Below are 12,434 nucleotides of genomic sequence, written 5' to 3'. Positions count from 1 at the left end.
CCCTTTAAGGAAAAGGTGGAAGAGTCAGGATCAGAAAAAGGAATGGAGACAAGACTGTCGTGCAGGAATACAAGCTAATTTGAGGGCTGATCCACATGGAGCTCCGTTTCCATCTGTCCTGTTTGCTATCTTTCGCTCCCGAGAGACTAAAATAGACGATCTGAAACTTGAGCTGGCCACGAACAAGGAGTGTATATCAGAGGTTGGTGACCTTTTACTGCTGTACACAACGAAATTTCATTTTGATGTATGCCGATTGGTGTACATTCAAAGTGACGATAAAGTTACTATATTATTATTATATTATATTATATTATATTATATTATATTATTATTATTTCCGCCGCGACCTGAAGACTTGGCTATTCGAACTTGCCGGCCTGGACTGAGAGACTGGGATTTTAGATTTAAAATTTTAAATTTTACATTTTAGAATGTGTTTTATTGTTTAGGGCTACTTGGTTTAATTTATTTTAATTTTTGTATATTATGTGTTGTATATAGTGTTTTAATTGCCCTATACACCGCCCCGAGTCCTTCGGGAGAGGGGCGGTATATAAATCTAAATTAATAATAATAATAATAATAAATAATAATTAATAATAATAATAATAATAATAATAATAATAATAATAATAATAATAATAATAATAATAATAATAATAATTGTGTTATTAGGGAAGGTGAAGATAGACTGCAACCCTGTGTTACAATAAGGATTTGACATTAGGACTCGGACTGCAACCTGCAACCTTAATCCTCCTCACAACCTCCGCCAGGTGCGGCGCTCTTCGTGCACGCGTGTTCTCCACCCACTCGCCCGTCTGTTCGGCAGGAGCGTCCCACTCGCCTCTCCAGCTTTCTCGGCGCCTGGTAGCGGCGCGCATGCGCGCTCCAGCCACCACTGCTCCCTGTTCCTTTCCCCCTCCCCCCCCCGCTTCTCCCCTCCCGACCTTTCCAAAATGGCCGAAGACGAGGGCCCAGTCAACTGCGCTAGCCCCGCCTCTTTCCGGCCTCTCCTCCCAATCCCGCGGGCCAGGCCAGCGCGGCCTCGATCGGCGATTGGCTCCCGCGTGTGTGGCGGAAGCTGGCGCAGGCGGGAGTGTGTGTGGGGGGGTGGGATCCCGGCGGGGGCTGCGCGCAGAGGAAGGCCCGGCGAGGAATGTGGAGAGCCGGCATGGCTGCTGGGGAAGGCTTGCCGCAGATGCTCCGGGCGGTCCGGGAGCAAGTGCAGCAGGCGGCGGCCCGGAGGCCCCAGGTGCTGTCCCGGGACTGGGGTGGAGGGCTGGGCCCGCCGGGTCCCCCGCTCGGCACGGGCGTCGCTGAACCGGCCCTGCGCTCGGACTTCGCGTGGCCGGACTCCGCGGCCGGAGTGGCCGGACTGCCCGCGGACCGTCGGCGGACGCCTTCCGGGGCTTGGGGGCTACAACTCCCATATCCTTCAGCGGCCGCCCTGGCTGGGAGGCGTAGTCCCCGCGCCTCTGGAGCTCCTCGGCCGGCCAGTCCCTGCGGATGCAAATGCTGAGCCTGCGTGGGAGGAGACCCTCCTCCGACCCGCAAATCTCATTTTTCAAAAGGCTTTGTTTTTCCTTTTATTTTTTTTTGTAGCCGCAACTGCCTTCATCCCCCCCCTCCACACACACACACACACACACACGCCACCCCGGGGCGGGTGGAGAGAAGGAAGTCATTGCAAATATAATATCTTTATTTATGTATCCGCTTTAGATCCCCGCCAAAGCTTTGGCGGGGCGCCAGGCGGCTTGCCATACAATAGATAAAATGCACAATCTAAATCAGGGGTCTTCAAACTTGGCCCTTTTATGACTTGTGGACTTCAACTCCCAGAATTCCTCAGCCAGCTTTGCTGGCTGAGGAATTCTGGGAGTTGAAGTCCACAAGTCATAAAAGGGCCAAGTTTGAAGACCCCTGATCTAAATTGTAAAAACAAAACCGCAAATAGGTCTTATATTTTTTAGCTGCGTGTTTGCCACAAGAGAGAAGGTATTCGATGTTTTTTTTTAATTTTTATTGCTTTTTAGTGGGGCTTTGTAAAATTTAATTTCTTGTGATATTTGTATTTATTGTTGTTTTTATTGTTGTTAGCCGCCCTGAGTCCTTCGGGAGATAGGGCGGCATATAAATCCCCAGAATTAAATTAAATTTAAATTAAATTATGGTTAGCTGCATGGCTTACAGTAGAATGTGTAAAAGACGGGGTGTAGAAGTAAATAAGTTGGTATGTGTATTATTATGAATTGTTTAGCTGTGTGGAGCGTCGTTAGGCCACAGGTCTGCAACCCACGGCTCCGGAGCCGCATGCGGCTCTTTCAGCCGTCTCCTGCGGCTCCCAGTCCTCTGCCATGTGCAGTCCCCCCCCAAAAAAAGTGGGACTAAAAAAATTCAATCAATTCAAATATGCAGGGTAGGTGCATATCTCGCCTTGGCTCCACTCTTCAGTCAAACCCTGTTCTGCGCATGTGCGCATGTATGTACATGCGCACACATTTTTTGCGGCTCCCATTTTTTCCTTTTGTCAGGGAACCAGTTCCGAGTGGCTCTTTCACTGTTTCAGGTTGCTGACCCCTGGGCTAGGCTGATGTCAGAGTTAAATCAGATGATGGGCACAGAAGGTAGCCAACCTGCCTTCTTGCTGCCTTTTCCCCCCAATTCATTCAAATTTAAATCTAATAACCGCCTAGCCATTCTGTGCATCTGATGAAGTGAACAGCAGTTCTCAAAAGCTTTTGCCTTTTTGTTCAATTTGTTAGTAGGAAAATTTGCTCCCAGGCATCTCCTGAGTTTTTAATCCCAAACTTTACTCTCCGATAATAAATTTCACGGTGTTTAGTCGGACTTGTCCCAAGTGAAAGGGTTGAGGCATCTAAAGATGCAAAATCCTTTTGCCTATGAAAGCGTCCATTGGATTTTAATGCATTCTTTAAGGCGACATAAAACTGTGATGTTCACATGTTATTCATCCCTGCGGTAAGATAAAGTGAATATAGGAAATCCCTGACAAGTTTTTTTTTATCCAGCAGGCTTGGGAAATCCTAGAGATGGGGGGAGCCCGCAAGATGGGTTGTGTGTAAAATACTGGTCTGTTCTCCCATGTTTTAATTTTACTTGTATTATTTGCAATTAGCTGTTGTTTAAATTAACTGGCTGCTTATTGTATGCCCAGAGATGGGTAGCTATATAAATCCAATAAATAAATAATGAATCTGCCTCATTCCAGGAGTATGCAAACTGGTCCTCTTCATGTCTTTTGGATTGTGTCTGCCACAATCCATGAACAACATGAATAAAGCTTGTGCGAGTAGTCCAAAATGTGAAGGGGAACCAGGTTGCCCTCCTTTGGTTTGCCTGATATGTTGATGGGTCTCTAGCGATTGCTTTCCACATCCCACTTATCAAGTTGTGAGAAAATGTGTATAGACTTGCTCATCTTCTTGTTCCTTTTTTTTCTTTGCAAATACAGACCTTACCTAACACAGCACCTCGTTTAGTGGCTGTCAGTAAAACCAAACCACCAGAAATGGTCATTGAGGCTTATAACCATGGGCAACGTAGCTTTGGAGAAAACTATGTGAGTACCTGGCTTAATCTAAGGTCGAAAGACAGGAAAGAATGAGACAGGAGCCTTCTGGGTGCCCAGCCTAATTGATTCTCCACCAACTTGACTTTGGAACTTGCCAGTTAATGTTAAATCAAGCTACGCGTTCCTGAAGCAAAGAAAATTAACCGTGCTAACATAAGATCCCTGAATTGTTTCAAGTAAGGTTGCTAGGACTCTCTTATTTTTCAGCTGCTTGAAGTATACATATGCTCCTTCATTGTATCTTCCAGAAGGAATACAACCTTTTCTGAAAAAGGTTGAGGTTGTAAAAGCAGTTAAAATAGATTTGAGTACTTTCCAACAGATATGAGAATCTTCTTATGCTGCAGATGGATCAGAGTTCTTTATATAATCTTTCATTTTGTGATTTAGCTAGTAGTGTTGATACACATGGGAAATGTATGTGTATCTTTCATTGTATGATTTACCTACCACTAGGTAGTAGTGTTGATACGTATGCAAAGTTAATTTGTTTTTTTATAACCCTAATAAATTTATTTAAGCAAATAGGGTAGGGCACCACACTTCTGTTGTATGTATATGTACAATGATAGTACTGTTTATTCAGGACAAATAAGCAGGTGGTGGCACTGCTCGGTTTGGGCAGACGTTTCTTCTCTTTCCTGTAACTTAGCTTTTCCTAATCCTTTTTTTTTCTTGCGATGTCAGTTATGACAGCCTGCATGAAGTAAATAAAAGTAATCTTTGAAATCTTAATTGGATGTTTTCATTTTCTGTAGGTCCAAGAATTATTAGAAAAGGCATCAGATTCCAGTGTAAGTAGGGGTATGTGTATTTCTTAGATAAAAATTTCAAGTGGTCAGCATTCTGATCAGTATAGAACATATCATTGTTGGAATAAATTGGCCACTTATTTGTTCTGCAGAAGATTTCTCTCTATTGAAATTTTGCAACTCAGTTTAGGTCTAAATAAGAGACTATTTTGAACAAGGTGGTTCTTTGTCTTTGAGAGCCCTAGTAATTTGAAACAATTTTCTCATCTGCAGTGCTCTGGAAACTGGTCAGTGTTATTAGCAATAGTAATTAGGTAAAGTTAAACATGCATGCATGACAACAATACCCATTTTTTTAAAGAATTTGTTTGACATTTGTGCCTTTCTGTGAAAATCGGAATAGTTTTATGACTTTTAATCCTATGTATCTCTAGCAGTTTTGATGGATAAATATAAAATAATGCCATTTAGTTTCAACCAGAATGTCACATTTCCTTCTCTCTATCTTAGATTCTTGCTTCATGTCCGGAAATTAAATGGCATTTTATTGGCCATCTGCAGAAGAGTAATGTCAACAAGCTAATCGGTAATTATATTTGCTTTTAGTACTGATTTAAGAGACTGGGTAGGGAAAAATTTACTATAGCAAGAAAGGCTTGATGTGATACGTTCAAGTTAAATGAATGTCTCACTTTGCTTTGGGATTTATGATGTGTGTATTTATTTTTTTTAATTAAATTTATGTACCACCCATCTCCCTATGAAGTGACTGTTTATGAATTATTTACCTGAATGTGGGAGGGGGGGGTAAAGCATAGGAAATGTTTGTGATCAGATTGTACTGGGCAAGGAACAGGTCACTCTCCTTTATTCTGTGCAAGTCTTCCAATCTTAAGAATGGATGCTTTATTGTACCTAATTATCTTGTGCCATCTCTGTAAATGGTGCTTAATAAATGACTAATATGACAGGTCCATCCAAGGGATTTCTAGAATTGATGCAAGAAAACAGAGGTCATGGGAAAATGAATAGAATCGTGAACAGACGGGGAACAAACACACAGCCAATTCACTGAACTACAAGGTGCTGGTGATGACCTATAAAGCCCTAAATGGCATGGGTCCGGATTATCTTAGGGACCACCTGCTGCCAGCATCCACTTCCCATCGTCCTGTGCGCTCCCACAGGGAGGGCCTCCTCAGGGTCCCGCCAGTCAGGGAGTGCTGGCGGGCGATCCCCAGGGGGAGAGCGTTCTCGGTGGGTGCACCTGCCCTATGGAATCAGCTGCCTGTGGAACTCTGGATCGCCCCCAACCTTCGCTCATTTCGCCGGGACCTAAAAACCTGGCTATTTGACTTAGCCGGACTGGACTGAGGGGTTTTAAAGTTTTAAATTTTAAACTGTTTTGGGGCTATTAATTTAATTTTATTTTAATTTGTACATTTCACTGTTTTAATTTGCCCTGTAAACCGCCCTGAGTCCTTCGGGAAAAGGGCGGTATATAAATCGAAACAAATAAATAAAATAAATATATTTTAAGTATCAGTGGGAGCAAACCCTCTTCCACATTCATAACTTATTAACCACTTACTGTTGAATTTAGGAATAATAAAGTAAGTTTCTCAACAGCCTGGTTGGTTGTGGAATTTTGGAAGTTGAAGTCCACACGTCTTAAAGTTGCCATGCTTGAGAAACATTGGTCTAGTGCAGGGGTAGGCAACCTTGGCTCTTTTATGACTCGTGGACTTCAGCTCCCAGAATTCCTGAGCCAGCATAGCTGCATATCACAAATGATATTTCCTAAGACCCTTTTTTATTTGTTTCAGTGGTGCCAAACCTATTTATGCTGGAAACAGTGGACTCCATTAAACTGGCGGATAAGGTGAACAGTACTTGGCAAAAAAAGATCTCTTCTGAAAAGTTAAAGATCATGGTGCAAGTAAATACCAGTGGAGAAACGAGTAAGTAAACGAGGTGTTGTTCTTCCACACACACAAATATTGAGTCATGCTAAGGTTTTGGCTGGTTTGTCTGTTTGACTATAAAGTCAAGAAGCTCATTTTTGAGAACTTCTGATGCACACATTCAATGGGTGGAGAGGAGCGATATGTACACTTTGCAGAGTTAGGCAGGATATCTGTTAAAGACCTTACAATGTTTAGATTTGAAACCACTTGGGAAAACCTACACCCCAACAACTTAACTTAGGGGCTTCCCTTTACAAATAGCACACCAGTTGTGCTAAGGTAGTTAAATGGCCAGCATTAACAGAGGGATAGAATCAAGATCACATGAAGTGTTAATACCACTTTACAATGCCTTGGTAAGGCCATACTTGGAATACTGCATCCAGTTTTGGTCACCACGATGTAAAAAAGATGTTGAGACTCTAGAAAGAGTGCAGAGAAGAGCTACAAAGATGATTAGGGGACAGGAGGCTAAAACATATAAGGAACGGCTGCTGGAATTGGGTATGTCTAGTTTAATGAAGAAAAGGACTAGGGGTGACATGATAGCAGTGTTTCAATATCTATGGGGCTGCCACAAAGAAGAGGGGGTCAACCTATTCTCCAAAGCGCCTGAAGGCAGGACAAGAAGCAACCGATGGAAACTAGTCAAGAGAGAAACACCCTAGAACTAAGGAGAAACTTCCTGACAGTTAGAACAATTACCCAGTGGAACAACCTGCCTCCAGAAGTGGTGAATGCTCCAACACTGGAAGTTTTTAAGAAGAGACTGGACAGCCATTTGTCTGAAATAGTTCAGGGTTTCCTGCCTGAGCAGGGGGTTGGACTAGAAGACAAAATTATTATTATTATTATTATTATTATTATTATTATTATTATTATTATTATTATTATTATTATTATTATTATTATTATTATTAAATGGTCCCAATGTCATTTCTCCATGAGTATGGAGAATAAGATTTATGATTTCATTGGTCTTGGGACAAAGAATCTCTCGTGCCATAATTGTGAAATGCGTTGTCAACTCACCTGTAAAGAACTCCATCCACGGAAAGTGCATTGATATGTTCTGTTGTTATAGGTAAACATGGGCTCCCGCCAGGGGAACTGATCACAACAGTGGAGCACATCCTTCAGAAATGTCCCAACCTAGAATTTGTTGGCTTGATGACAATTGGAAGCTTTGGGCACGATCTCAGTAAGGGTCCCAATCCTGACTTCCAGGTGGGTGAAAGTTTTGAGAGAATACTGGTAGGAAAATCTTGGCTTTCAAGGAAGAGACTGACCTATGTGCTTTCTCTTCTCCCCGCTCCCCAACCTCTTTCTCCAGTTGTTAATATCTCTGCGCCAAGAACTGTGTGAAAAGCTCGATATCCCTATGGAAAAGGTCGAGCTGAGCATGGGGATGTCTACAGACTTTCAACATGCAGTAAGTCTGTTTGTCACTTTCACCAAAGATTATCGAGAACCTTTTGATGTTGCCATCTAGCCCATCGAAGGAAGCTACGGAAGGGCCTCGATCAGGGGTAGGCAACCTTGGCTCTTTTATGACTCATGGACTTCAACTCCCAGAATTCCTGAGCCAGCTGGCTCAGGAATTCTGGGAGTTGAAGTCCATGAGTCATAAAAGAGCCAAGGTTGCCTACCCCTGGCCTAGATCATCTTTCCTAACCTAATACCCTCCTAATGTGTCAAGCTATAAAAGAAAGAACTTATTTCCAGCTAAGTGGAATGGTTTATCTACTCCATTGTTATCTAAGGAATAGGTAAACCGTGGACCAGTTGATCTAGACCAGGCAACCTTGGCTCTTTTATGACTGGTGGACTTCAACTCCCAGAATTCCTGAGCCAGCCACGCTGAGGGGAAAGGGAGAGGTTTCCAAGCTGAGCCGTGCTGGCTCAGGAATTCTGGGAGTTGAAGTCCACGAGTCATAAAGGAGCCAAGGCTGCCTACCCCTGGGCTAGACAGTAGGAAGTTCCTTGTCTGTGGATTTATTCAAGGAAAAGCCAAGCAGCAACCGCTGGACCTTTTTTACCCAAAACTGTTACCAACTGAACTTGGTAATGGCTTTTTGAGGAGGGATGTAAAGCATGTGATTTACCTCAGAAGATAAATTATGGTGGCTTCCATTATGGCTTGTCTTCGTCAGGCTAGATTACAAGGAGCCCTAGCTCAAAGGCAGCAAATCTCCATATTCAAAAGATTAATAGGCACCTCCTATTAGAAGGACTAGATAGAAAGTTCTGAGATCTTAGTGGGTAACTGCTACAAAGTACTGGCTAGATGCACTAGAACAGGGGTAGGCAACCTTGGCTCTTTTATGACTCGTGGACTTCAACTCCCAGAATTCCCGAGCCAGCGTGGCTCAGCTTGGAAACCTCTCCCTTTTCCCTCAGCATGGCTGGCTCAGGAATTCTGGGAGTTGGAAGTCCACCAGTCATAAAGCGGCCTAGGCCAGGGGTAGGCAACCTTGGCTCTTTTATGACTCGTGGACTTCAACTGCCAGAATTCCTGAGTCAGCGTGGCTCAGCTTGGAAACCTCTCTCTTTCCCCTCAGCATGGCTGACTCAGGAATTCTGGGAGTTGAAGTCCACGAGTCATAAAAGAGCCAAGGTTGCCTGCCCCTGCACTAGAACTAGATGTGTTCCTATAAATCAACTTGTATGGATTCAAGAGTTTTGATTCATTCGTTCCGATTGGCTTAGATGTTTGCCACTATTGCCATTTGATCAGTGGGGTTGCCTAAAACCAGTGTTTCTCCCCGCTGGCAAATTGATAGGTGTACTTCAGAACCCAGACTTATGACTTGTCAAGGTTGGGGGACCCCTGTTCTTGCTCCATATTCCTAGCTGAGAGAAAAGGAGGTTCCTTCCGTACAGCTCATGTCTGCCGCTCTTGACAATAGTTCTTTCTCTCGCCCTTAATTGTGCCCAGATTGAAGTTGGATCTACCAACGTCAGAATTGGAAGCACAATCTTCGGAGAGCGCAGCTACCCTAACAAGCCCGCTAGCGACAAAACCCACAAGGAGGTCAAAGACAGATTGGAGAATTTGACTCTGAAGGAAAAGTAATAGCAGAGGCCCAAGGGATTCCCTCTGTCGGAGAGAATCTGCCTTGGATACCCATTCACTCGACTCTTTCTTTGTCCTGATGACAGTGGAGCACTAGCAGGTACATGGCAGGCGTGACAAGGACTTCAGCACCTGTACCTTTATTCTTGTATATCCATTGAGGTTGCATTTATAGAAAAAAAAACACACATAAAAAACAGCAGCACCTGTGATTGACTTCGGTACGTTAACTGCAGTGACTTTAAATAGCTACGCTGGATAATTATTTGACTTAAGCCCTACTAGGTCTGGGCAGAACACCATTTCCAGGAGTGACCATGATGCATTTGTAATCAGAGGCATGTTTCTGGTTTGCTTCCCTTTGAAGCAAGGTTGCCTTAGGGAAAGGTTATTCCCCACCCTCCCACCCCCAAAGCTTTTAGGAGTCAACTTCTGTGTTTCGTCTGAATCAGCACACCTTTGCTGTCTTTCATCTTTTCTCTGGCATTTCAGGAAACATGCTCAGATTGGATGGTTTGCTACGTAGTCCACAGGGGAACGATAGATAGGGATCCCAATGAACCTCAAACCTATCCCTGGATCTGAGATTTGGAAGAGGTTGCAGCTGATATTGTTCTCTGACTATTACCACTGCCCACGCTGATGACTAGCTCTTTGCTGTACTATATGCTAATGTAGTCCTTTCTTTCTTTCTTTCTTTCTTTCTTTCTTTCTTTCTTTCTTTCTTTCTTTCTTTCTTTCTTTCTTTCTTTCTTTCTTTGGATCAAGTAAAATTTGGAATGATTATGATAAGGAAGCAGGATGACTCTGCTTGTAAAAGCCAAGAAACGCGCTGGCTCTACTGCCAACGTGCAGGGTGATCTCTTAACCGTGCTGTGCCTGATCCCTATATGAGAAATGGGGCCGACCTACCTCACGTGGCAAATACAGGGGTGGCTCGTTGCAAAACCTCCCCCCTCGTTATCATCATTCCATAGGAAAGGCAGTGCAGCTGCAGAACAAAGCAGCTGTCAGTGTCTGCCTAACCGAAGGCCAAGCAAGATCTTGCAGCCAGCCATGATTTGCTCACTTGCGCGTGTGCGTGCACGTGCACATGAGATGAGACAGATCTAACTGCAAGATTGGAAGTGGCACATATGCAAAGAATGGTTTTCCCGGACAAGCTATGGAATTTCTGCATTTTAATGCAAAAACCAGTCTTTCCAGGTTTGGGGTCTGGAGAGTTAGTAAATGGTGATGGGTTGTATGCCCCCACTGTATATATATTGTACGCCACCCCCCACCCCCCGTGGCTTTAAAAAGTACACTGTGACCAAAATCTTGTTGAAACAATGCACCGCTAAAGATCCATCAGAATATTCAGCCTTCCTTCTGCAAGCTGGTGAAAATGTTTATAGTGAAATCTGTTTTGTAACTCACATATTGACAATCTACTTGAAAGCCTGGCTTCATGCTCTTAAGTGATCTTGGCAGAAATATGTGTTAATTTTTAAAAAAAATCTCTCCTTTTTCCTTTGTAACAAAATGCTTCTAGCTCTGTGCATCTCTGGAATAATTTAACCTTGTATCTTTGAGCCCATTGTGATATAAAACACATGCTTGACTCGTAGAAGTCTCCAGATTTAACCCCAGCACCCCTAAATAAAAGGGTAGCAGATTATGAGTCTGAATTCTACTTGACATTTTCAACACCCACTAGCAATCATAGAATGCGTTGGACTTAACCAGGTGAGACTCCTCATCCAGGTAAAAGCCAGTTTCCTTTATTTCTAATTTTGGCAGTCACTTGACTGTTCACATCTTGGATGCCATTTATGTGCCACATCTGATTGACTGTTTGTAAACTTCAACTGGGCGAAACGTTCATAGGGCAACAGTTTTTGAATCAACGTACCTCCAGCAGGCTATCTTACAGAATGCATCCAGGATCCAGGACTCCCATGGGGTTGAAATTCGACAAGAGTTCAAGCAGAGAGTCACATGCACCAGCTCGGACTTGTATTGCCACATCCAGGCCCAAGAACGTTTTGTTTTGGTGTCTGCTGAGAAGAGTGTAATTGTTCAGAAAGTCTGTTCCTGGACTAAGTGGGGAATCTGAGGATTGCTTGTCGCTCCAGTCACAGGACCAAGCTGGGTTGACATGGAGAGGGTGTGCAGGCAGATGGCACTTTTGAAGAGTGCCAAGAAAAAGTCAGTAATGGATCTTCAGGTGCCTGGCGCTGTTAAGACCGGTGCAAAAAGATGGCTTGCGAGCATCCTTTTCATAGACCTTTTGAGGTCATATCTCTATGACTGAGCTGGTCCCCAAACAACTATTTTTCACACGTTGAGTGAAAACTAACAAAAGGGGCAATAGAGTGCCTTAAAACTTGCGTTTTATCCTTAACCTCACTGTCCATCCCTAAAGTGGGGTCCTGGCCTCGCCACATATATTGTGTGAGCGTGGGCAGGCTCTGCAAGGTTCAGAAGCCCTCAAATAATACATCCACCTGCCCCACAGGTTTTTAGTGTGGGAGCAAAGTACACGTCCTCAACAACCCCAGTTGGGATCAGAATTTCCATTGTTAAGCAAGGAAGTGGTTAAGTGACTGATGGTCAGGTTGACGACCTTGAAGCAAATCGCTGCTGCCATTGTTGAAGTGAATCGTTTGGTTGTTAAGTGAACCCAACTTCCCCCACTGATTTTGCTTTTGGGAAGCTGGCTGGGAAGATCGAAAATGAGGGCCATAAGTACATACCGGCTGTCAAGCCCCCAAATTTTGATCACGTGACCATCGGGGAGGGTTGTAAGTGTGAGGGCCAGTGGTAAGACACTTTTTCCAGGGCTGATGCAATTTCAAGCAGTTGCTAAAGGAATAGTTATACGTCAAGGACTGATTGCACAATCTCAAGGAATCAGGCTGTTAAGCTCAGAGTTCTTTCCTTTTTGAAGTTTCTTGTAAGAAAGCAGTCGTCCTTAGAACCTTAAATTGAACGGTGATACGTTCCCATCTTCTCTGGATTTCAAAGGAGAACATGTGTACGCTTGTATTCTTGTG

At 43.7% G+C, this 12,434-nt stretch overlaps 1 protein-coding gene across 1 annotated transcript; it reads left to right on the top strand.

The window, feature by feature from the left end:
- The first annotated feature begins 1,097 nt into the window (after nucleotides 1-1,097).
- On the top strand, nucleotides 1,098-11,054 carry PLPBP (pyridoxal phosphate binding protein). Its single transcript, XM_083368225.1, has 8 exons — nucleotides 1,098-1,258; nucleotides 3,482-3,589; nucleotides 4,360-4,395; nucleotides 4,864-4,939; nucleotides 6,180-6,314; nucleotides 7,405-7,547; nucleotides 7,654-7,752; nucleotides 9,259-11,054. The coding sequence occupies exons 1-8, from the start codon at nucleotides 1,163-1,165 to the stop codon at nucleotides 9,394-9,396; spliced, it is 831 nt and encodes a 276-aa protein (XP_083224351.1). The 5' UTR covers nucleotides 1,098-1,162; the 3' UTR covers nucleotides 9,397-11,054.
- The last annotated feature ends 1,380 nt before the right edge of the window (nucleotides 11,055-12,434 follow it).

This window comes from Vipera ursinii (genome assembly GCF_947247035.1).
Source record: "Vipera ursinii genome assembly, chromosome: 8".
NCBI lineage: Eukaryota > Metazoa > Chordata > Lepidosauria > Squamata > Viperidae > Vipera > Vipera ursinii.
This window is presented reverse-complemented; position numbering and strand designations above follow the sequence as displayed.

Coding starts and splice junctions, on each gene's coding strand:
- PLPBP (XM_083368225.1), top strand. CDS start 1,163: ATGTGGAGAGCCGGCATGGCTGCTGGGGAAGGCTTGCCGCAGATGCTC. Junction 1,259..3,481: donor CGGCGGCCCGGAGGCCCCAG/GTGCTGTCCCGG, acceptor TTGCAAATACAG/ACCTTACCTAACACAGCACC. Junction 4,940..6,179: donor TAATGTCAACAAGCTAATCG/GTAATTATATTT, acceptor TATTTGTTTCAG/TGGTGCCAAACCTATTTATG.